Genomic DNA, 25,777 nt, shown 5'->3' with positions numbered 1-25,777 from the left:
GGTCCAAGGTTCCTAAGGTCCAAGGTTCCTAAGGTCCAAGGTTCCTAAGGTCCAAGGTTCCTAGATCCTAAGGTTCCCTGCCCCGTTGTCCTCTATAGGGAGGGCTTTGGCCGCCGGCCCCTTTCATTGATGGAGCCCTTTAGGATGGAGGCGAAGCCGCAGGTGCCGTTGTGTCCCCGCGCCACCTGGTGTCGGCTCGGCTCTGAGATGTTCCGCACTACGGGGCGAGGAAGCGGTTAAAGGCGAGAGGCACAAATCCGGGCTGTGCCGGAAAGCTGCGTTTGTTTCCTAAACGAAGCACTTATTTATTAGCGGAGCAGCCATAGGAAAACGGGGAGGAACGAAAGGGAAGGAAAACGGCACTTAGGGGTGGCAGCAGCTGCAGGTGCGCGGGCGGCCACCAGGGGGCGCCCGAGTCCGGCACAGCGCCCCATCAGCGGGGCGGGCGGAGCTGCGCTGTGCGGGCGGAGCGGTCCGTGCGTCCCCACGCGGGGGATGCCGGGAGTTGTAGTCCGGCTGGCGCCCAGGTGCGGCGGCGCGCGGGGGCCGCCGGGAGCTGCGCCAGGTGCGGCGCCCCCCGCGGGAACTACAAGTCCCGGGATGCCGCGGGGCGCTCGGGGGGTGGTGGCGGCGGTAGCGGCGGCGGTGGGGGCGTAGCGAAGATGGCGGCGGGGGCGCTGCGCCCCGCTCCGGGCTGAGGCGACGCGCCGCTCCCTGCGCCTCAGTGCGGACGGCGGCGATGTCGGAGCCGGAGCACCTGGGAGGGAAGCGGGCCGAGTCGGCGCGGCTGCGGCGGGCGGAGCAGCTGCGGCGCTGGAAGGGCTCCCTGACCGAGCAGGAGCCGGTGGCGGCGGGGGGCGGCCGAGGGAGGCACCGAGGGACCGGGGGGAGCCGGGTCCGGTTCGAGGAGGGCGCCGTGTTCTTGGCCGCCTGCTCCAGCGGGGACACCGACGAGGTGAAGCGGCTGCTGGGCCGCGGGGCGCGGATCAACACCACCAACGTGGACGGGCTGACGGCGCTGCACCAGGTGCGGGAGGAACCGGACGGGACGGGACGGTTGGTGGTGCTGGGTGGGATGCGGGGCTGCCCGGCACAGCCGAGCCGGTACCGGTACCGCTGTTTGCCGGAGCTCAGCGGGGCCGGCAGAGCCGATGCCGGGCTCCGAACGGCCCCAGTGTGAAGCTTTGCTGAGGGCAGGGGGTGGCTGCACCGAGCGAGCAGCCCTGGGACCCATAGAGCGCATACAATTGGGACCCATAGAGAGCATGTAGGGACCTATAGAGCACATAAAATTGGGACCCATAGAGAGCATACAGTTGGGACCCATAGAGAGCTTACAGTTGGGACCCATAGAGAGCATACAGTTGGGACCCATAGAGAGCATACAGTTGGGACCCATAGAGAGCATACAGTTGGGACCCATAGAGAGCATACAGTTGGGACCCATAGAGAGCATACAGTTGGGACCCATAGAGAGCATACAGTTGGGACCCATAGAGAGCATACAGTTGGGACCCATAGAGAGCATACAGTTGGGACCCATAGAGAGCATACAGTTGGGACCCATAGAGAGCATACAGTTGGGACCCATAGAGAGCATACAGTTGGGACCCATAGAGAGCATACAGTTGGGACCCATAGAGAGCATACAGTTGGGACCCATAGAGAGCATACAGTTGGGACCCATAGAGAGCATACAGTTGGGACCCATAGAGAGCATACAGTTGGGACCCATAGAGAGCATACAGTTGGGACCCATAGAGAGCATACAGTTGGGACCCATAGAGAGCATACAGTTGGGACCCATAGAGAGCATACAGTTGGGACCCATAGAGAGCATACAGTTGGGACCCATAGAGAGCATACAGTTGGGACCCATAGAGAGCATACAGTTGGGACCCATAGAGAGCATACAGTTGGGACCCATAGAGAGCATACAGTTGGGACCCATAGAGAGCATACAGTTGGGACCCATAGAGAGCATACAGTTGGGACCCATAGAGAGCATACAGTTGGGACCCATAGAGAGCATACAGTTGGGACCCATAGAGAGCATACAGTTGGGACCCATAGAGAGCATACAGTTGGGACCCATAGAGAGCATACAGAGACCCATAGAGTGCATACAGGGACCTATAGAGCGCATACAATCGGGACCCATAGAGCACATACAGAGACCCATAGAGTGCATACGGGGACCCATAGAGTGCTTATAGGGACCCATGGAGCGCCTGCAGGGACCCATAGAGTGCATACAATTGGGAGCACACGGCTGCGGGAAAGCCTGCACTTTATTTGTCTATCGTGAGAATGAATGGTGATGTATGGGACTGCGGGCTGCCCCTCGATGCTGGGGAATGCTCTGAGATGTAGGGCTGGTGCAGAACATAGCAGGGTATGTGAGATTGTAGTCATAGAATGGCTTTGGTTGGGGTGGGGGGATCTTAAAGGTCTTCTGGTTCCAACCCCCCGCTGTGGGCAGGGCTGCACTGTGCCCACCTGGCATGGAGTGCTCCCAGAGATGGGGCACACACAGCTCTGTGGGCAGCCCATTGAAATCCCAGCCCAGAGCACAGTGTATGTCAATGAGATCAGCCTGCTCTGACATTAGGGCTTGGTTAGCAGGAGATCTCATAGACTGAGCATACAGCGTAGCCATGGGATGGGGAGAGCACAGCCTGGGAATAACACCTGCAAATAACATCGTTGTAGGCACCGATGCTTTAATAGCACAAAGAACTGACTCAGCCCGGTTACTGCTTTCTTTTTTTGCTTGGTTGGCATTACTGAACTGAAACACTGGGACATTTAATAGCTCCATTCACCTGCCCGTGGCTGTCACTGACCTGGGGCAGAGGTATTCATATTCTTCTTGAGCTCTAAAAATAAGCAAACAGCACAGCAGGAGCTCACAGTTTGCTCTTCAGTACCTTCAGCACTGTACATTTGCTGTGTAATTAAGTCAATGTCCAGATGTCAGAGCCAGTAATGGGAGCTGATTGAAGCAGGGTGAAGACTGAAGCTACATGGGGTTGTGTGGTGGAGCTGGGGGTGATCTCGGGGGGGGGCTTGCTGCCATAGCTGTGGTGGATCTGTTCAGAAGTGTCAGCACATCACTTCTATGCAGCACGAGCCACCCGGCCAGGAGTGTATCATGGAGTGCATTGGATCCATCAGGCATTGATCGATGGCTAATTATTGCTGCAAGGTCACGTTTCTTGAGTACACGGCAAGCAGTGATCACAGGCCACAAATACAATTCTGTACGTGGAAAGAATTTGTGTCATAGCAGCTGTCAGTGATGGCAGCACCTGGGCCCTGCTGCTTTGCAAGGCCTTCAGATGAGTGAGCTGTTGAGCAGATGCTCACCCTGAGAGATGGGCTCTTGCTGGAGCTGCTTCTTCTGAAGCCTTACAGGAAGGAAGTTGGTTTTCTATTCTGTTTCACACCGACTTTGTTCCCTGGTCCCACTGAAGCTTTCTCACCCCTGTGTTGCAGGCAGTGCTAAAGCAATGTGTGGCTGAAGAGAGGTTTTGTGCACCCAGAGTGGGGCAGGCCCTGTTTGGTTACAGGTTCTGCATGTATCTTAATGCCATAAGCTTGTGTCAGATGTCAGTTTGTTATCTCTGCCCATGTCCTTAATATGTTTGATCCCATGTTAGGGGGGAGTTCTGTTGTCTATGGGAATGTGTTACCCGAGGTAACTTGCCTAGTTGACAAACTAAGTGCATTGTATAGGAGGATCTTCTTAATGTCTCCTCTGAGCGTTGTGTATTGTGGAGCAGGTGATGGTGAGCGTTGGCTTGGGTGCAGTCTGACTTCAGCTCTGCTTCCATCTTTAGCTCAGCACCTTCTAGATTTAACACCGTTTATTGCATGTAGCCTACGGTGATGATTGCAGGTTGGAAAGGGAGGGATTGACTCAATGGGAGCGTTTGGAAGTCAGCAGGCAGAGCATCGTATGTGATGCAGAACATTGGCTGCAATTGGGCTGTAGTGTTTGTGAATGGTGGAAGCCAACATGCAATGCTGCAGATGGAACTGAAACCTAAACGTATCATCACCAAACATTGTAGGCAATGCCTTTCTGTCTTTAAGTTCTCTTTCAGAGAGGATGACAACATAAAAGATTGTTTATCCTTCGTCTGCCCTTTGATGATGTTCCGGTTGTTTTTCTCTTGTGTTTTCCAAGGAGAATTGCTCATGAATCTGCTCCCAGGTCTGTCATTTACAGGGACCTGGCTCTTCTGATGGTGTTTTCAGGTGCTGGATAACACGCAGCCATTCAGGAGCTGCTCTATTAGGAGCTGGGTACTTTACACAGTGATTCTGCCTCAACCAACTGAGACTGGAGCCTCGCTGGCAGTCCCAGATTAACTTAGTCCTGTTCCTAAGTCAGGGCTGTAAAACTGAGCGTGTCTGGTTGTTCTGCAGAGCTCACCAAAGCATACGTCAGCAAATGGCAGCCAATTGTTGATTGCTGTTAAACAAATTTGGCCTTTTATTTACTTTCCTACATAGGGTGTAGTCCTGGGGAAGTGGAAGGGAACGTGGTTGCTGACCAAAAAGTCCACAGGTGGGTTGTGGGGCTGATGGTTTTCCATCTAGGATGGTGCATGGGGTAGAGGTTTGCTTGTTGCTCTGTAGGAGCTGCAGTGGAGGCTGAAGCAGAGTGGGTTTCATTGCAGGATAACCAGGATGGAGTCAGCATTGCTCCCAGAAGGGCAGTGGCTGCTCACACAGAGGAGGACTTGGTCACTAAAAGGTAAAAGGCAGCTTGTGCCTTGGGTTGTAGCACAGTGTACACTGAGTGACACAGAAACTCCATCACAGAATGAGTGAGGCTGGAAAAGACCTTCCTGGTATTACCTACATGTGTTTGGGGGTATCACAGTTGTTCTTGAAGGTAATTCAGCTTCAGGTCTTTGAACTGAGGGCAATGGTGTCATACATCAGGCTGTGTTTTTTAAAACTAGGTGGCTGCATTGTCTAAAAATACCTTAATCCTTAGGAGAGAATGTTATCTGGGGACAGTCAGACCTTTTCCACTGCGCTCTGCAGAGTTTCTTTCCGAAGATGTGCTTCTGTTCATGAAAGTAGAAGCTGCAATCTATGCTTAATATTGCTCATCAATCTGAATCTGATGCTGTCAGGGTTCAGCTTTATCAATAGGGCAATGCTTTACTTCAGCCTTCCCTTATAAATGGGGGTACAACGGAATGTCCTCTGCCTGAAGTGAGGAAGCTGGGTTGCTGACATGCAGCATGAATGTGTTGGACGTAGTTCCAATCTGAAGTGCAGTTTCACCAACCTAATGCATTTATTCTCTTGCTTTCGGCTTACTCAGTCCCACTTCTGGCTTCGTGTTTTGTCCCCATGGATTCATTCAGTTGTCTGTCCTTTGTGTCTCTGTTTCAAAACAACCTCCGCAGTGGGCACAATTAACTCCAGACTAAACAAACTAACCTTGAAGTGAAATGAGTCGGAGCTGCTGCACTCGGGGAAAGCCTTTGTTTTGCTTTGGGGCAGTTTCTCTGTAAGGCTTTTGCAAACCAAAGCCATCCACAGCAGTGCTCAGCTGCTGGGTGCTGGGAGGAAGCGGTGCTTTAGTAAGTAGGTGGGTATTTCTGGTGGGAAATGTGCATCTTTGTTTCCTTCCTCAGCCTCTATTTACCCATCTAGAGCTCTGATCCTTCCATAAGCAGTGAACAAGTGAGGTTTCAGCTGCAGTTTTGCTATATGGCAGTGAGCAGAAGTGACGTGCCTGGTCCTTTGGTTCTGTGCAGGGGCAGCTCCTCATATCCATCACATCCACAGCATTGCTGGGCTGTGCAGAGCTCTACTCCTATGAGAAGTAAAGGGAACTGGAGGAAAGTTTGTTCTATGTAATAGGTACCAGAAGCTTTCTGACTTTGACAAATGAGATTCTCAAGCCTGCATTAGAGATGGAGACACGTCATTAATGCTGCGTGCTTGTCTGAATCAACATCGTTTCATAAGGTTGAGAGCTGCCTCAGCAAAAACACAGGAATGGGCCATGAATGCAGGGCCTGCAAAGGGCTGCTGCCCTGGGCTCGTGTCTTACAGCTCGTGTTAACGTGGATGAAACCCACTGAAATGTTAAGGATGGTGTTTATGTGCAGCACTCTGCTGTAACTGGGTGAAGCCAGCAGCATCCTGGTATTACCATTGTGATTTATATCACCTCTTGCATATTTTAATGGTGAGTGTTAGGGACTGGGAGCTGGTTCTGTTGCCAACAGGTACAGAGACTTTGAATTCAGATTAGGTGCTGTGGGACTCATGAGACACCTTAACTGCAATGTGTTGTAATATATTGAGATAATAACTGGCTAATACTGAAATATAAGGCTGTGGGGCTGGTATGCTGCCTCTCAATGAGGATTATTACATACCATAAGTCAGAAAGACATGTCAGGCTGTGTGTATTAGAGCTGTATTTTTAAGGTGGCTGGGAGAGGGGAATACTGCGTTAAGTGGCTGTATAAATAGAGGGCAGGGGGGGCATTAAATGCTTGGATATATCTTCTCTGCATGTTAACAAGTGGTGTTTGGAGAATGCCCTGCTGTGCTGGGGAGCAGCAGCCCCACACTGATGCACATTGCAGGCTCTTCTCTATGAGCAATTCTGTCTGACCCCGTGGTAACAGCACGGCCCGATCATGGTGAAGGTGCCCGGTATAAACCCCGGGGTCTGAGTCTGCAGTTTATTTTCAGCCGTCCTGAGGGGAGGTGCAACAGCTGTCCCTGCCATCTCCTTTATTGGGCTGCAGCAAACTGATCTGCACGGCGCCGGGAGCTGCAGCTCAGAGATGGTTGCTGTGCATTGAGTGGGGGTGATTCAATGGGGTTTACATGGGTTTTCTTCAGCACAAATGATGTGGGAAGAGCTCTGCAGCTCGTGGGACCCCATCTTCTTTCCTGTAGCCTTGCTAGGTGCCAGGTGAGCACATTGATCATAGTGCTGCCTTCTTAAGCTGTTGAGAACGTGGACATCAGAATCCTCTCTTCAGACACCCACGCAGCTCCTTGTGACAGCATTAATTATCACGTACAGTAGTTAAAAACGAACAGGGAAAATACACCTAACTACCCTCATTTTGGAAAGATCAGTCTCCTTCCATCTCATATATGATCCTTCTCCATCCTAAGCACAATCCTTCCTGAGGGATAAACGCTGTGGTTTCTTTCATGGTGGTTTTCTGTTGGGTTTTAGTTTTCAGCACATTGCTTTTTCTTGGAAGCTTCTTTCCTGTAACTGAGCAAACCAGGGCAGTCTTCACTTATAGGTCTCCCTAGGAATGTTTCCATGATACAACAAGCTGACCTTGCAGAGGGACACCGGCGATTCCAGCATTGCTTTTCCAGCATTCAGCCTTGCTCATAAATCTTTGTGAAATGTACAGAATGTGGGTGAGCACCTGCCAGTGGCCTTTTATGTGTCACTGCCTTTTCAGGGTAGAGCTCAAGCTGGCCCCTCTCTGCTGCTTGGTACTGGAGCATTGATTTGCCACAGTGGTTGCTCACCATCCATTTCTGGAATCCATCTGAAGCCACCTCCTATTTATAATGTGTCGTTCCTTGCTGTCTTAGACAGTTAACGGTATTTTGTTACAAAGCTTTCTGCTTTCTACATCTGAAGGTTTGTGATGGCAGCAACCTATGGACAGGGTGCTGCCGGGCTGTGTATGAACACAACGCTGGTGCATTGAGGCAGGACTCGCAGCATCTCTGCTGTGTGGCCTCTGCCCATCTAACCTGGGTTATGTCTGCTTAGCTGGGGTTGAGAAATGCAATACCATGACCAAGGGATGCCAGGCAGTTGGAGCTGATGGGGCCCAACTGCTTTGTTGCCTGGATGGATGCATTCTGCAGTACCACTGCAGCTGTTCTTCTAAGCTCAAAGTGTGATGCAGGTGGATTTTCTTCCAGGATCTGAATTTGTATGAGCATCAGCTTTATCCTGTACCGTTATTGGTGATGGGTTTTGAGTGGTGGATTGATACTTGGCACAATGTGTGTTAATAGGGATTTATTCCCTGGGAAATTGTCAGAGAAGCTGAACTGTGACCCAGCAGGCTGTGTATGTAATGGGGCTGCTTTTAATTGTTAGGGTACAAGTGGGGTTAGGGTTAGGATAGGTCCTAGGTTAGGCTCCAGGTCCTACCATTTACCAGAGATCCTGCCACTGCCAACAGAAATCCTGAGCTTCTGAAGAGCTGAATGTTTGATTCTAACTAAAATGATAACTCTGGCATAGGTGCTTTCACAACAGCTCGATAGCACATGCCCAATGCTGTGTTATACATATCAGCACGTCTGCGTTTTCTGATAGAAGAGGTGGGTTTTAAGCAGCCTACAGCAATCATCTCAAGCAGGCTTATGAATACTGAACTTAAATAGCTCTGTCTAGAGAGGGTTAGTAAGTACTGCTGGCCTTCTTCCAGAGGAGCTGGTACGTGGGTTAAGCCTTTAAAGCCGCTTTTATCACTTGATGTGTGCTTTCAGTTCTTGTCTTGCTTTGGGCTTCTTTATTGTTCTTTGGAAGCAGGTTGAGCTGTGTGCTGCCTGCTGGTGTCCTCCTCACCTGCCTTAGCTTGTGGGGTGCTTGCTCTCTATGCACAAGCTTTAAAGGTAAAAGTTGTGCTCATAATTATTGCTTCACTGATGTTTGTTGCCACTGCTAAGAAAAACTGAAGGACATTGGGAATCTTAAAAGGTGTTGGGTTTTTCTTTCCACCCAGCACAAAAAGTGTGGACTTGTGGCTATTAAACATGCTCAGTGGCAGCAATGTGACAGGACAGGATCGATACAGCCAGGTTTCTTCTCAAATGTTCAAGCTTTCAAATTAAAACTGGGTGATTTTTAAGCAGCCAAATATCATTGCATTGTGCAATTCATGAGCAATAATGCTCCTTATTTAATGGGAAATGTTATTGAATTTGTGGGTGGTTTTGCTGCAGCAGCACAAAGGTCGTGTTTCTTAGTGTCCTCTGTGCTATAAAGATGAATGTGTATGGAATATTACCTTGGTGATGTGTGACTTTTAGCCCCTTTTTCTATTCCCAGCTCGCCATATCCTGAACTAATGCATCCAGCTGAGCACAGGATGGAAGTATTCTTGCAAAGGACTCATTTCAGCTTTAAGTTTGTAGTGGCTTTTCTTGTCTGCTTTGGATGGCTGACAAACAGAGTGTGACCTTCATGGCTCTGAATGGTTTGTCTTCTAAATTGATATCACTTGAGTTATTCTGAACAAGCATTCCCTCACACTGAATAAGATAAGTGGAACATTTGTCTGCCTCTTGTTGGGAGACTTCAGGGCTGCGCCAGCCTGTGTGCCAGCAGAGCCAAGGTTTAGACTTCAGAGCATATTGCACAAGTTATTTTTGATCCCTTTTAATGGCGACTATAGAAAGAGCCCAGTGCTTATGGCCAAATATTGTCTTATGGCTATTTCAGGTTTTGGCTCCTCTTCCATCTACGACTGCATCGATACACAAATTCCATTCGTTTCCATTTAGTTTAGGTGCTCTTAATCTTTAAGAACATTTTTCAGTGTTGCAAAAAGGAACCAAGGAACAAAGAATTGATTGTGGTCATTGGCAGTGGTTCCGTGTGCTGGCATTCCAGCCAGCTTCCTGCACACTGTGCTGCTGACTTAACAACCAAGGCCTCATCCACACCGAGAACTGCTGTGCTGGGGAGAACAAGATGCTCTAATGTGATGTGATTGCAGGGTTATCTTTCACGTGGCAGTGTTACAGTAATGGAAGCCCTTGGGGCTGCCATGTGCATCTCCCCTGGATTCCGGCCCATTGCTTTCCCTTTCAGGACAGGGCTGGAATACTTTGTTATCCTCAGTTGCTACAGTAAAGCCAGTTCTAATCGACCTTCCCAACCAGCCTCATGGAAGCACAATGTGCCATCTATTTATATAGAGGCCCAGTGATACTTTCTGGTTTTATTCTTTTCCATCCAATTTCTAACATTTTCTTTGCTTTCTGAGCCTGGAGCTGCTGTTTTCCTACAGTTATTTGTTATAACCCTGAGAGCTCATTCCTGAATGGCAGTAATAAGCTCAAAGCCTTTCCTTTTGGTGCGTGGCATTAGGCATTCCTTTTTTTTTGCCTGTGATTCACTTCACAGTTACCCGCATTGAATTTCATTTGTCATTTTCTCAGCACTCACAATTGTGAGATTCATCCTTTTCTTTCCTCTCCTGAATAGTTTCAGCAGCAAACTTTATCACCTCGCTATTCACCTTATCTTTGGGACCCTTTGTTCATCACATTGGGCAGCACAGAGCTCAGGAAAGGTTTGTTGGGAAGAAAACCTGCTTCAGGGCTGTCCCTGCTGTGCAGGTATTTGTAGCCATGCAGGGACCTTCCATCCTAGCCATGCCAGCTGTGCTGAGGAGCTGCTTGGTTTGCATTGCCCTTCATTCTCATTTACCTCCAAGGAGCTCCAGTGGGTTTGTATATCTTACAGCTTCCCTTTGTAAAAGCCTCGGTGCCCTCTTCCAAAATATCACGTCTACCCATGTGTTTGTTATCCTGCATTCTGCCATCTGCTAATGTCAGTGCCAGCAGCTTGGTTACATGGGGTTTTGATAAGATCTCTCTATCCTGGGTGTTTCCTCACATCCTAATGAACCCTCCTGTCCATTCCTCAGCCGTGCAGTGAGGCACGTCCTGCTCATCTGACCTGGCCAAGCTAAGATGTTACTGAGCTGGGAAGGACCCACCGGCAGGATTCTTCCTGCAACCTCAGCTCCTCCCCACTGAGCTGCTGTTCTTCCAGGCACTGAGCTGGGACTGCTCTGTGGTACCCTGAGTCCTGCTCATTGCTTCCAATCCTCAACAGAAATTGGGTTGAGCTGCCCTGAGGTGAGGTTGTTAAATAGCTCTGACAGCAGACCCTGCCCTCTCCTCAATGTTTACCATCCGTATTGTGGCACTCAGCTTGAGGTTTCCCTGTTGCCACCCTCCTGTGGCGCAGCCTGTTGCACAGGTGACATAGCACAGTGAAGGTGGAAATGGCCATCCTCTAGCTGGGCTTCCACCTGGGTTTGTTTTACTTGAAGGGTGAGTTCACCTGTTGTCCTAACTACTGCTTGGCTGCTGCTTCTGCAAACAGCTCTGGAGGTGGAGAGCTTGCTCGCCCTGCAGTCCTCCCTTTGCTTTATTGCTTTACCCTTTTCTGTCTGTGTCCTTTTTTGGCATCAGCTCTTCGGGGCTGTGTGACACTTAGAAGCCCTGATGGAGCACTCAGGAGTTGTACTGGGCTGCTGCTATCTGAACCACGCAGGGAATCTGCATGGCAGTGGAGCGAGTGACCGGGTGTACATTTCACTTACGGAAGATGTAAAAGCTTGGATCAGGTCAGATTCTTTGATCACTGAGGCCACGGGTCCCTAAACATCATTAATGTCACTGGGGAAAGTTGACACTTTGGCTGTGTCCATCTGTAACTCCTGCTTGGCTTTGTAGGTGCTTGCACCTGTAAGAATGAGGTTGAATGAGTACAGCACTGCCACTGATGGAGCACCTTTCAGAGCTGAAGAACAGCTCAGCAGAGCATTCCCTTGCTAATTAAACCTATGGCAAATGGATGGCCATCTTTCACACAGGAGTGAAACTCTTGCGAGCTTTTTAATTAAAGAAATGTAGTTATTTCGGTCGGGGAGTAAAATATCCTTAATTTAAGGGCAGGATTTTGTATTTCATGCCTTGATCCGGTGCCAGTGAGCACAGGCTGAGTGGAGCAATGACACACCGAGTGGTCAGAACGGCTGAACTGGTGTGACTTGAAATGCTAATGCTGCTCTGCACCAGTAGGAAACTGGCAGCCCCTGCTTTTCAGTGACAGAAAGACTTTATTTTTAGTGCTGGCGCTTGATCAAGCACTGGACTCGCTTCAAGCTCTTCTCAGATGGTATGAAGCCTCCAACTGCTGTCGAAAGAATGGGTATCAAAATCAAAGCTGGAAGTAGGGAGATGGTGAAAAGAGAGTGAGATGATGATCCAGGTTGGATTTGAAGGATCCGGGTTGGATTTGAAGGAGTGATGGTGGCAGTGTGGCAGAAGGGCTGATCCCAGCTCTGTGCACAGTGGATCACTGATGTTGCTAACCTGCCTGGTTTCACCTGAGTGCTGTTTGATGGGCAATGCTGAGCACAGGGCAGGAAGGCTGGCAGTGCTGTGTGCCTTCCCAAGCAATGGGTTGACTGGAGACATTCAGTTCTGCCCAGCTGTGCTGGGCTGGGCAGTGTGTGCATGTCCCTCTGACCTCCTCTTTCATTAAAGCATTGATTCCTGTTGCCTAAAGAAGGCAGTGCTGGAAGCTGCAGCATATGAGGGCCACCCTGCAGGGAGCAGATAACAGCGCCAGGCAGCAGCAATGCAGCACATGGGCTGCTGTGCTCCCAGCAGTGCCATTGCACAGCTAAAGCACAAGTCCTGCTAATTGTCAAGAAGTTTCCAGAAGTAATTATGCCTTTGCAGCATCCCACTTCTCCCTCTTGCTCGTCTGGGTTTTTGTTGTGTTAATGGTTGGGAGAGATTTGTCCTTAGCTCCTTTTGATGACTGGCATGGATTCTGCCCAGCACTGCTTCATGTTGGGCAGCTTTTGTGCTTCTCATGCTCCCAGCCCACGCAGGCCATGCTGCTGCAGGACAGGGTCACTTGGAAAGGGGATATTTGGTAGTTGTGACAGAAGCCCCCTGAGGTGCAGAGCTGGGATGGTGAGGCATGTAACAAGGTTAGCCCTGGGTGCTGGCAGTTGCTGGTGCTGACAGTTGTGAGGCTATTTCAGGAGTGCTTTTCTCTTTGTTTTCTGTGAAGGGCTCTCTCGGTGTTCCTGGATTTAACCCTGATGCTGTTCAGCTGTCATCAGGCTCGCCTTCCTTTAAGGGCTGCTGCCCATTTGTGGGATACATTGACATCATATATTTTCTCTTTGCATTCAGGGGAAGATTGACTCCCTGCAGCTCCAGGTTAGCCTTGTTCCATGTATTTTAGACTTACGTCAGGAGAATATAACCTAAATCTTGTCATTTAATCTCTTATATTGTGACCTGTGTTGTGACATCAGGATATTACGGTCTGTTATTCCTCCCAGTCCACTGTGTTAGCAGTCAGTGGTCACTGACATCAGTGTGTTCTTCTGCTTTGCAGTAACTGACCATTTCTAAAGCTGCTCAATGGGAGCAGCACTGGGAGGTGGGCTGTCCTCTATCTGCTTACTGAAGGCTGATTTACAGTTTGAAATGCGGGCCAAGTAAATCTTGTGCATAGGAAGGTGTGGGAACATATGGCTGGGGCAGGTGGGGCCGGCAATCTGCATTTAAACCTCCTTAAGCTGCTGTGGAGTGGTCTCAGATGGACTTGGGAGAACATTTGGCCTTGAGTTTAGTGCTTCTCATTGTCTGTGTTTGCTACAGGAGCACTCGAGCTCTTCATTTAGGTGGGTTTTGATACGATGTGGTTCTGTCTGATGTTGTCAAAGCTAATCCTGCTGCTAATGTTAGGAAGAAGTCTGAACCAAACCCACTTTTGTTGTGCCATATCTCATGCAGAATCTTTTACAGCTTGTGGGTGGTGCAGCCTCTGCCATCCAAAAGAGCCCAGGTTGAGTTTCCAGCATAGAAACATAATTCAGCAGAAGGAAGCTAGAGGTGTGGGCAGGCAAAGCATCACAACCACTGAGATATCAGTGCTGGAGGGGAATGGCTGCAGGCACAGTGTAAATGTGTGTATTTGCCTGTGCTGCTCTGACACCCTGAATGCTCACTGTGACAGCAGCGTGTGTGACCAGGCAGTTTGCATGCTGTATTTGCATGTGACAAGTGGCATTACCAGGCACGACTTCTATGCAGGAGCCATGAGGAGTGTTACCTGAGAAGGTGACACAGTAGGATTATTAGATTTTCACTCTTCTGGCCTGCAGAAGTTACCAGGATAGCACTGTGTCATGGGACTGATGTCTTCATAGCAGAGGCACACGGCACAGAAGATGAGGCAGAAGTCCTGTCTTCTTCCTCCCCCCTATATCATACCTCTGCCTCAAGAAAATGCATAACTTCTCACTTTAATCCTCAGCAGCGGAGGCTGGAGCACCAGAGAATTAAATACAGCCCAAATTAAAACCACAGGAGTTATTACAGGTTTCCTGGCTGACTTTGATTCCGAGCTCTTGATTACTGCTGCTATTTTATTACATGATCGTATGACACCGGGTGATGGAATATACTGTTTGTAAACTAAATATTTACTCAGTGGGGCTGCATTTAGCAATGCAGCGTGCTCTCAGCCAGCTTTGTGCTTGTTAGGTGTGCTGGTGCAGCCAACAGCTGCTGAGGTGCACACACTGAGCACTGATGACAGCTTTTCAGCTTGAAAACCCCAGCACTGGGTTGTGTTAATGTACTGGTGTGAGCCAAATGCAGTGCCCTCAGCTACACCTTGTACCCCAAAAACCCTTTCCCACTTTGGCACCCCTCCTTTGTGTTCTCTCTGTGTTATTCTTACAGCATGGCACCCAAACCCGCTCACAGGACTGGAGCTGAGGCTGCCCCAGAGCAAGGCAGGATGTGCTCAGTTTGGTGTATGCCCAAAAAGTGAGCGGGGCTGTGCTGTTTCCAAGCAGTGACATATGTGATCTAGGCTGCTGCTGTGACCACCCAGGTCTCTGCCCACCCTGCTCCTTTTGCTCCTGGCATTGCCATCTCCCCTGCAGGCAGGCCCAGGAGATAGGCAGGCCCAGGAGATAGGCAGGCCCAGCCTTGGCAGCTGCTGAGCTGCTGATAGCCATCAGAAGTCAGACAAGGTTTGTGTGCTCCAAGGAAGGAGCAAATGCTAACAATGTTATAATAATGAGGTTTCATTCAAGATAACGATCAGATTGTGTCTGGCTGTTGGATGAGCCTTGCCAGGCAGGCGGAGCTTTGCAGAACTGTTGTGTGACGTTTCCTGGTGGCCCTTTTTCATTACTGGTGATATAAAGCTCATGCTTTAAAGAAGAATGTCAGCGGTGGCAAAAAACCATCAGTGTGTGTTGCTGTGTGTGAAGGGCTACAGCTGTTATCAGGAGGGGGAAGGCAGCATCAGATCAGCAGGTTTTAGAAGCTGAACTCTTCCTCCCTATGGAAAAAACTGCTCTGCGCTGATCCTCTGCCAGGGGCAGAAGGGATGTGTGACTGGGGAGGGCAGCCTGCCCACCAATGGGCTTTGGGCTCCATCAGCCAGCACTGTGAGCAGCTCAGTGGTGATCATGGGCTCTGGGTGCAGTTTGCACCACAGTAAGGCTGGAATATGTGATGGCTGTTCTAGAAGGGGTTGGGTCTAATCTATAGCCACGGAAAGTACTGGAATGGCAGAAGATAAGCCAGGCTGGGGTCTCTGGGTAGAGGGATGGATTGTTGATGGCCTGCTTGTCTATTTTACTCTCTGCAAAGCAAATCCCCACATCAAAATAGGAGAGGAGAGTTTCTCACATCAAACAGCTCCATGCCAATAAGGCAGCGCTCCTTCTCTTTCCTCACTTCTGGGCTGGGAGGCAGGTGTGTGCTTTGTGCTATTGCTGTCTGATGTAAGATATTCCTACCATGTACCAAGGAATGCCGCATCACATAAAAGAGGAGGACTTTGCATAGCGATAGATCCTCTCAGGTTACTGAACTTACCACTCTCCTAAATTTAAGGCTGAGGGATTAATAGTACTTAAGAGAGGACACATTGGCTGCTTCACTTCCTCTCTGCCCTCTTCTCCTTCCTCCATAACCTCAGGAAACCTGCTTTGCTGAAGCAGAAGGTGAAATTTGCCCTCTGGCTCTCAATGAGTGGTGTCTGCAGGTAGCTCAGGGAATCTCCCAGCTGATACCTTTTGCAGAGAGCTCCCTGTGCTGCATGGGCAGATGTGTGCCTTGAGATCTCAGCCTGGAGATTCTTCTTCCTTATGGCCTGGTTTGAGGAACTATCCTATGTTTGGATAGGGGTTCTATACAAACATGTGCCTGTTCCTTGGTTGATACTTAGCAGGATACATAAGAATACATTGCAGCCCCAGGCAGCTGCCCTTCCCTCTGTCCTACCTTGATGCTTCATCCCATTATCCCTTCTGGTCCCAGTGTGTGTTCCATAGGAACCATGCAGGAAAGGCACAGCTGTCTGTGATGCACCTCTATGTGTTGGCTTTAACTAAAAAGTTATTTGTAATGGTTGCGTTCCCACATTAAGGTCTGAATAACTCACTGATAAGAGTAATTTGTATGAGATAGTGCGGGATTGTTTCTTTGGGGGGGTTTTGCATAGAGATGCTTCCTTCCCTCCCATAGCAAGTGCTGAAATTGGAGAGCAGTGAGCATTGCTCGATATCAGCTGGAAGCCTCCTGACTGGATGCACCCACACCAAGCTGTGCAAAGGGACCCAGCTTTGGGGGGACTCATGACTGAGCTCCTTGCCTTCCTCATAGTGAGGAGCTGGGTTCTGCCTATAGCTGAACACACCTATGAGACTCCTTTTGCCTCCAAGTCATGCTTGGTGCTCCTTAGCTGAGGCACGTGTGCTAGGACACGTGTTAAGTTGCCAGCTCGTCCCTAAATAGCAGCCTCCAGTGACCTGAAAATGCAACACGGATCATTGCTGTAGCCAGGAATCTGAGGAAGGTGGAATTCCACCTTACAGAACTGCTGAGACCTGAAAATCCAGCTGGGTTTTCTTCTGGCAACTTCAAAGCTAGCAGGTTTCTGTAAATTCCAGCTCTGCAGTTAATAGAGCAGCTAATAAAGGGTTGTCATTCCCTTCAATAGCTTGCTGGGTCTGTAGATCTAACAGAGAAAGTTGTACTTTGCTATAGTCAGGAGAATAAGCACTGCTGAATAAAGCTGTACTTCATATATTGCCATTTCACATTCGGCTTTATTTTTTCTTGTGCAGTCATGTCTATAAAATGCTGCTGTTGCTATAATGTTGTTGCTATAATGGATGTATAATGTTGATGCTATAATGCTGTTGCTACAATGGATGGAGCAAGGGGCTCCATCCAGCATGCAGATGCTCTGCTTGAAGGTGTGCTTCCTCTGCTGCCAACAAACTGCCAATGGGAGTTGTTCACTTGGTTTAACATCATTGCATTTATGGTTGTTTTGGTTTTTTTCTCCAATTCTTCCCTTCTCTCCCCCAGGCCTGTATAGACGAGAACCTGGACATGGTGAAGTTCCTTGTAGAAAATGGAGCCAATGTGAACCAGCAAGATAACGAGGGCTGGACCCCCCTGCACGCAGTGGCATCGTGTGGCTACCTGAACATAGCAGAGTGAGTGAGTTTCAGGTTATTCGGGTATCAGTAGCACTTTGCACATCCTCCTCTTTGGAGTGGGTACAGCAATGATCGATGTTCTGAAGCTCATACAGTGTTTTGGAAGCAACAATAAAAGAAAGAAGCCGCCTTCCTTCTTTTATTAAATCCAGAATTTGCTACTGCTGGGGTGGCACCTATAACTGCTCGTCCTTTACTGATCCCATTCAAGTGATTTATGCTTTGTTAGGTACTGTGCTAAAACCCTATGCAGAGGGGAAACATGAGGGCTGGCAGGAGCTGGTGAGCACATAGGTGCAGCAGAGCATGGAGAGTTTTGCCCTGATGTTTAGGGCAGAGCAGTAACCTGCTGCAGGTGACTCCCAATAAAGATTTGAGTCTCTGCATGCTTGCTGATTGCAGGGCTTGCAGTCTGCAGCTGATCTGAACATTTGTTATGCTTGCAAAGGGCAAAATAGTTGTGTTTGTCCCAGAGAAGTTAGCAGCACTGCTTGTGCACCAGCAAATTGTGCTGGGAGCTGCTCAGATATGGGACCTGTAGGGCTGGAATAGCTAGAGCCAAAGAAGTGGCAAATATAAGGGTTAGAAGGAAGCATTAATTGTTTTTTGAATGAAATAAATAAAAACATTGAGGATAGTTTGGATTAAAGGCATCACCTCTCAGGTGAGTGCAAGAACTGGGGGCAATGATGTAGTTAACAGAGAAGTAAAAGTTATTTGCAAGAGCCACTGACTGCACTTAGCAGTGAGCTTTTATAGGGCTGAAATGTGATAAGAATGTGAAATGCTGGTTTGGTAAGTGAACTTGATTGAGAAGATTGTATACTTTGTTCTGCCACTTGGTTTCCTGTGTTAGTTGCTCCGAAGCCTTCACGTGAAGTCTGACGCATTGGCATGGCTCTTGTTCATGTAGGTATTTAATTAGTCATGGAGCCAACGTGGCTGCTGTGAACAGTGAAGGTGAAGTCCCGTCTGACATTGCAGAAGAGGCAGCCATGAAGGACCTGCTTCTGGAACAAGTAAAGAAACAAGGTAAGTCAGCAGTGGGATTGAATACATGACGGTCAGACAGAGAAGGGTTTCTGTTTAGATCCATTTATTTTAAAAGAGAGATTTAATTCTGACCTCTGGTACCAATGGAAGGTCTGGTTTCACTACGGCTTGGTGATGCTGAAGAGAGATTTGCAGCCCTGCTGAGAGTGGGGACCAGGAGTGCTATGTGTGTCCTAGATTGACCTGCTTTATCCTGATCCTTCCCAAGACTTGTGCAGCCCATCTGCTCTGCTATTACCCCTTTCCTCATCAGCCGTGTCTGTGTGAGTTGTCCCTGTGAAGTGGTAGAAGTGACTTGGACAGTGCCTTAATTGCTTTGCCAGTATAAGACTTTCTCTATACTCATGAAATTCATCTGCAGGTGGTTTGGTGTTCGTATGTATGTATAAGAGATTTAAGTCCTACCTACGAAGTTCATCAGGGATATTCTTGAAGGTTGCAAACTGTTTCTCCTTAAAATGAAAGCCATGTGCTGTAATAACATATTTGAGAGCCTAAGAGGGCATTAAGGCAGTAATTCCACTTTTGCAGCAGATATTTTGCCTGACACTCCTTAGGATTTTGTTTTGCTTCACCACGTTGGTAGCATCCTGCTAAGATGCCCTAAAACAACCATCTGGCTCTGCTGAGAAGCTTCCCATTTACACAGTTTAAAAGGACAATAATTGCTGGAATAAACGTGTTATAAACTTTAGATAAGCATCCCTCCAGCTTTGTCTCCAGCTGTAGCTGAGAGCAGATGCCTGGGGCAAGCACAAGAACAGGGCAAGTGTGCATGTTTTCCCTCCCAAGTATTTTCCCAGCCTGCAGCCTCTGTGCCTCGAGGCATTCCTGAGCCAGATGGACTTTCTATGAACTTTCTATGTGAATCCACCATGGATTTCTGTATTGTGGACTTGTGCTGTCTCTCTTGATCTCTGAGCATGTGTAGCGTTTCATTTAATATCCACAGATGTGCTGCTACCATCGTGCAAACTTGGAATTCTTGTTTTGAAGCCGTTTGCAATTTTAATCTTTGCAACATCATGCAATATTTCTCAGTTCAGTTCGAGTTGAGGAGTGTTTTCTTTTGTTCTATTATAAGTATTATGCCCTACAATGTCCTTGGTAATCATGTTGTTGTTATAGTGAAAGAACTGATCCATAGGTCCCGTTGCTTGTCAGTATTGATCTCGAGTTGTTTTAATTTGACCTTTTATTTCCACCTCCTATCATCAAAGTGATTTAGAACTGTTTTACCAGCATCTGGTGGTTTGCTGCTTGAAGGAGCTGATCAAAGATGTCCCTCAAAATGCATGCAAGGAATGGCCCTGGTGCACTCTCTACATGCAGCTTGCTCACTTACTGAATTTCCAATGAGAACACTGCTGGGTTATGCTGCTCTTACAGAGGATGCCTTAGGATTGTTTCTGCACATCCTGTACAACTAATTGTTGTTAATTGTTGCTCATGCATTGGTTCTTTTAGGCTGGAATGCAGCATATTGGCGATACAACCCCTCCACCCATGGCTGGTTCAGTTAAGCTGGTAGCTGACCAGCAGAGTTTGCAACCAGTGCCTCAGCTTTCAGAACGGAATATTTATTCTTGCTTTAAGTCAGACTGCTTTGAAGTTTCTGTCAATGATGCAGGAGATCTCCCAGCTGCCAGAAAGAGCTTTTGCTGATGTTTTTGGAAGATGACATAAGCTATTAATCTTGTGTAGCAAATGGAAAATAGGTTAAGTTTGCACAGTGCATGAGAGCTTTCACCTGATAATCTCTTCTGTGCTTTGCTGTCTTAGGTGTAGACCTAGACCTGGCAAGGAAAGAAGAGGAGCAGCAGATGCTGCAGGATGCCCGGCAGTGGCTGAACAGTGGGAGAATTGAAGACGTAAAGCAGCCTCAGACGGGTGCCACAGCTCTTCATGTTGCTTCAGCAAAGGGCTATTCTGAAGTCATGAGGTAGGAACTCCTTCCCGTGGCTGATGTGTTGAACTGAATGTGGTTTTCCTGAGGATGTATAGCTTTTTAGGTGTTTCATACATGGCAATCACAAACACCCTGACAGTTTACATGAGCAAAATGGCAGACTAATAGAAAAATGCAGTGTCCACCTTGCTTCAGTGTCCCCACCACTTAATGCTACTGCTCTTGTAGCCATCAACAGTGACAGAGATCCCACCATGTAGCAGTTCTGCTTCTACTGCTCCAGCACTAATAAGCTCATTATAGACATAAGCTTGATCAGTGTAGTGCTTCCTGGCAATGAAACATTAATATTTTTACACGTACAGTCAAGTCAGGATGTCCCAGCAGTAAAGCTTCCTAAATAATGGATGGATGGAGCTGGTTATATTCAGGTTGAAATGCTTTCTGGAAACATTCATCCACCTTGATTCCATATTTTATAGTCTTAAGTGATGTGACTTGATGTGTAAGAGAAGCTTCTTATCAAGCTCAAGTAATTTTGTTAATCTCTATGCTTCCTCTTAATATTCACTCATTAGAGCTTATAATTGAGTTATGAGCTGTCTGTATCTCTGCTGTGCCCAAGAATGGTAATTCAACACAGATCATATGGAGTAGAAATCTAATATCCCTCTGAACAATATGGGGTGTTGGTCCCATGGGTTTTTTACTGGGAGGTTTTCTCTCCAGTCAATGGAAGCTGTGTTTCCCCATTTGCCAGATGTCCACTTCTGCTCAGCTACTCCTTGGCATTAAATACTGTAGTGATAAACAGATCTCACAGAGAGCTGACACTGTTCCACTCTTGTGTGTTTTATGGCCACCCTGTAAGTTCAAATACAAAGCTTCAGTGACTTAAACCAAAGGAGCTGAAAGCCAGCAGCTGGCTGACTCAAATGAGACATGGAATTTCTCTGTGACCTCAAGTCTCTTAATAACTGTGTTCCTCGATTTTGCCAGCTGGAGAATCAACATAAAGTCAGCACCTGATGTAAAACTTCTTTGATGGGGAAGCACACTGCTTCTGGAGCACCACTGTGTTTTATTAAGCAGCAGTGTAAAGCTGTTGTGCTGTTCTGGGGCCATGCTGGATTTCCCTTGAGCTGAAGGAAGGTGGAAACACCACCATGGAAACTTTCAGTGGCAGTTGTACCAGACCTGCAGAATTCCCCTGGGATGTCCTTCAGTATTTAAGCAGCTGGATAACAGTCAGTTTTGATACGTGAGCCGCTCGGTTCTTTCACCTGATCACTTGTGTGCTGTTGTGCATGTGCCTCTGAAGTTTCAGACAATTGTCTCTCTTCTGTTTGTTTTGGTTTTAAATATTCAAGCCCCGGATGCATTGCAGCACAGTGCTTTGGTCTGAAGGAGGGGGCAGCGGGTGGAAGACAGTATGGCAGTAAATAGGGTGAAAGGATGTTCCCAGTCAGTTCTCTTGGATAAGATTTGCTTTAGCTGTGCAAGGTCTGATCTGCATAAACACATATTTGGAGTTGTCCATACTTAACCTACACATTTAACAGCTGGTGATGGCAGTCAGCAATCTCTCTGCCTCTCGTTTTGTCTCCTTGCAGACTGTTCCTACAGTACGTGGCCTTGTTTTTCAGAAGAACCACCACCAAACCTGAGTTACCAAGTGCCTTTTCCATGCCAGATGCTCTGCTCAACTCGCTTGTTACAGAGATTACGTTCTGGAGAGAATACAGAAGTCATTCTTGAGTGGGCAGGAACTAATGTTGCTTCTTTTCTCAGGCTCTTGATCCAGGCTGGATTTAATCTGAACGTCCAGGACAACGATGGCTGGACTCCATTGCACGCTGCTGCACACTGGGGGGTGAAGGAAGCCTGCTCCATCTTGGCAGAGGCGTTGTGTGACATGGATGTCAGGAACAAGCTGGTCAGTAAGCACAACAGACACTGCAGGCACAACACGCAGTGTATTTCATAGCAAGATGCATTTCAACTTCATCGCCATGTGTCATGATTGCTTATCAGTTTGATCCAGCAGCATGTCAGGTTACATGGTGAGCAGTTCTGCATGTGTACTAGAGCATTTAAAAGCAACAAGAAATAAGGACTCTTGGCAGGAGGAAGGAAGAAAAGATTGTAGGTATTACTGGAAAAGATCAGTGGTGAAACAAGGACCAAGATAGGGGCTAATTTTGGTATAACCCCAACATATTGAATAACAAAAGAAAAGCAGTATTTAGCATGGTGAGCTCTGTGGCATTCAAAATATGGGGAATTGTTTTTGTTTTTAATGCCATCAGAAGCTTTTCCAAAGTGTTCAGAAGGCGTGTGGGTTTTCTATTTTGATAGACGTGAAAAAAAAACAGACACAATTGTATTTGCTTCAGTCAGTTGCCAGATATTTCCTGTCAAAGACTATTACCTTGCTAAGTCAGATGGCCAGGACGATCTGTAGTTATTTGATCATTAGCCATCAAGTCTCATCATGGTGTAAATTTTATGCACCAAAGTAATTTTTTGGGTTTTTCTTATTTGTGAATGGCCACAGATGTGGGAATAACCCCCAGATTTTTTGGCCTGCTGATGGTGGGAGCAGCCCTTCAGGAGGTTCAGGTACACAATAATGCAGTAGAACAAGTTGTTCGCAGTCCTTCTCAGTCCATGATTGTGCTTTTCACAGCACAGATACTCTCATACTTCAGTCTTGACTTAGATCTGAGCCATAGCAATCAGGGAGCTGTGCTTCCCTGGTGGAAGTTGCTCTATAGAGGGATTGACAGGAAACCACCATCACCGTCACTTGGCTTTCTCTGCTGTAGAGCGCAACAGAACATTGCTCAGCATCGAGGCAGAGTGGCTGTAGTGCACATTCATATTAATTCTTCATTGATAAATAGTGGGGTTTTTTGAGTGTTAATGGCATGCTGTATTGAATAACCTCTTGTCTTCTGTCTGCATCAGGGCCAGACGCCATTCGACGTGGCCGATGAAGGACTGGTTGAACATCTAGAAATGCTGCAGAAGAAACAGACAGTGGTGAGTTTTTGGCAGGTAGTTTTCCACCTCTCCAATCACCTTCAGTGCACAGATATTCTCTAAAGCACATGGCATTAACAGAAGCATGGAGTGGAGGTGCAGCTATTTTTTGTGTCACTCACTCAAGGATCTCTAAATACACCAGTATTTTCAGTAGATAGGAATGTAGAAAACTGGATGGTATCAAGGTCTGCTGACATGCACAGTTCTGCAAGCTGCTAAATAATGTGTAGCTCGTCTTTGCAATTGCTCCTTCCGTTGCTTTTGTTTGCTGACAAACTCTGTAATGTCAAACTGCTCTTTACTTAATGAGCAATTACCCAAGGCCACAGTGTGTTTGTATCTGAGGGATTGCATTGTCACTGTTAAGAACAATCTCTGATTTCCAAACCATGTTAAGCTGCTGCTTCATAATGTAGCTGAGATACTGGATGGATTTAATAGCAGAAAGTTGTCATTAAGGAGGAAAAAAAAAAAGGCAGAAATGTATCTTGATCAAAGTAAAGGCAGTCACCAGGCCAGAAAGTAGGTTCAGGGTTACTTATTTTCCTATTTCATCTGGTTTGTGCAATTATGTGCTTCCAAAAACAACCAACCCAACATCTTTTCAAATAGAAAATAATCATAAATATCAGAAAATATCATTTAAAGCGTTGGATTCAGAAGCAGACATAATGAGAGCGTTGCTGGTAAAACCCAGTGGAGTATTTTGAGGAACTGATGATGTGGGTGGTAGAACTCGAGCTCTGATCACAGCCCAGCTGCTGTCACCCTTAAATAGCATCCTTAGCATTCACAGAAAGGTTTTAAAAATTAATCAGCTTCTCCCTAAATGAGGTGTTGATAAATACTACCAGCACTGCACTGTGGGTTCCCTCCTATGCAGATGCACCAGGATAGTGCAGATAAATGTATTCTTCAGAAGAAAAGCAACAGAAGCAGCCACGAGACCTATTTGGATGTGTGCTGACCTATTTTCAGGCTTGCTATGCAGGCGATAGTAACCAGATAAAGGTCATCCCTATTTATTAAATGAACGTGGCAAGTTTTAGCAGAACTGGAAAGAAGGGAAGAATCCGACATTCTGAATTTCCAGAGTTCTTCATTCTTGTGCCATTGTCAGCTCCTTCTGTCAGACAGGAAGAGTCACTCAGCTAGACGTGATCCAAAGGGGACAGGCTTCAAAGTGAGTCTTTAATTGTGGTCATTATTCATTTCTTTAACCTCAGCTGTCCCTGTGCTTTTAGTTTTGTTGGGTTTCTTTGTGGTTACAGTCTTGTCCATCAGAAGGGACACGTTTCTATCTGGGAGATCACTTTGGTTGCTGCATGGATTGCAGGTATTTGTGTCCAGTGCTGAATTTTGGCACTGAGGGGTTTTAGAATGGCCCACCCACATGGGAGATCTGCCCTCCCTATGCTGGGCATTCTTGAATGATTTCCCCTGACTGTAAGTGCATTAATGGGGACACAGACAGCAAATTTTAAGCTGAATCCAGTCTGATTTCATGGGTGTCCGACTGCATGTGGATGGACCTCCAGCTCTGTGTCTGTGTGAGCAGGTGCAGAGCAGTACCATGAACGTCACGCTTTGATTCTGAGTCTCAGCACAGACTGCTGCAGACTCCTGCTGAGCCTTACTGCCTTGCAGCTGCAGGCTAAGGATGGGCTCTGTGTCTATAGCTACATGCTGATAGAGCTCTAGACCAGGACACGCAGCACTCTTGCAGATGTGCGCCTGCTGAAGGTGCTTGCTAGGCAGATTTAGTGTTTTTCATCTAACAAGGCTGAGGTGTCCTTGCACCATGCATTTTAGTGGTGTGCTGAAGCACCATGCTAAGATGTCTCTTTCTCTTTCTGCAATCTGCTTGGACTCCTGGACAGCTGCGAAGTGAGAAGGAGACGAGGAATAAGCTGATTGAAGCTGACATGAATGGCAAACCTCAAAGCGGAGTCTTCATGAAGTATGTTTCTTTATCATTCTTTGAAGAACAAAATAAAGTTGCACACAAAAAAAGGGCAGCACCTGTAAACTGTCAGCTGCTTTTAAAAGGTCTGCTGCTGTTTGTGCCTGTTTCTTGATTCCTATCAAATTCAGCCTCTTTTTAATGTAGTCCTAGATGGTTCTTACCATACCCATTGGGTGCCAGTGCAAGGAGTTGGGCTGCTGTTTGGTCCCCACCTTCTCTTCCTGTTCATCATTTTGACCTTTGGGCTGAGAACTGCTTTGCAGCTGCAGAGCTGTACAGCCTCAATGGCGGATTGTGTTTCCTTAGGAAAAGAGAGGATACCACATTTCTTCACTCTTGAGAAATGCCCACAAAGTTAGGAAATGGGAAACCGGCTTTGCAATCCATGGGAGGTGGGCAGTGCTGGAAGGGTTGGGATGCAGAGCATACAGACTGATTTTTGTCAGTTTGCATCTTCTG

The 25,777-nt window shown here is 47.6% G+C and overlaps 1 protein-coding gene across 7 annotated transcripts in view; it reads left to right on the top strand.

Annotated features, from left to right (window-relative positions):
• Positions 1-491: 491 nt before the first annotated feature.
• Positions 492-25,777, top strand: part of PPP1R12B (protein phosphatase 1 regulatory subunit 12B) — an 81,267-nt gene continuing 55,981 nt past the window's right edge. For 4 of the 7 annotated variants that reach the window (XM_085527098.1, XM_015884835.3, XM_015884836.3 and 1 more), the window contains exons 1-7: positions 518-1,027; positions 17,209-17,339; positions 18,256-18,374; positions 20,178-20,337; positions 22,096-22,240; positions 23,275-23,349; positions 25,233-25,312. In XM_085527098.1, coding sequence (XP_085383224.1) covers positions 740-1,027; positions 17,209-17,339; positions 18,256-18,374; positions 20,178-20,337; positions 22,096-22,240; positions 23,275-23,349; positions 25,233-25,312 — 998 coding nt within the window. In that variant the 5' untranslated portion in view covers positions 518-739. Of the gene's footprint in view, positions 1,028-17,208; positions 17,340-18,255; positions 18,375-20,177; positions 20,338-22,095; positions 22,241-23,274; positions 23,350-25,232; positions 25,313-25,777 lie in introns of all 7 variants that reach the window. The other 3 variants (XM_015884831.3, XM_015884833.3, XM_015884829.3) reach the window with 1 other exon arrangement.

The sequence above is a fragment of the Coturnix japonica genome, chromosome 38, assembly GCF_054131305.1.
Source record: "Coturnix japonica strain WE chromosome 38, WE-NBRP24, whole genome shotgun sequence".
Taxonomy (NCBI): domain Eukaryota; kingdom Metazoa; phylum Chordata; class Aves; order Galliformes; family Phasianidae; genus Coturnix; species Coturnix japonica.
The sequence above is the reverse complement of the archived record's forward strand: the minus strand, read 5'-3'. Positions and strand labels throughout refer to the sequence as shown.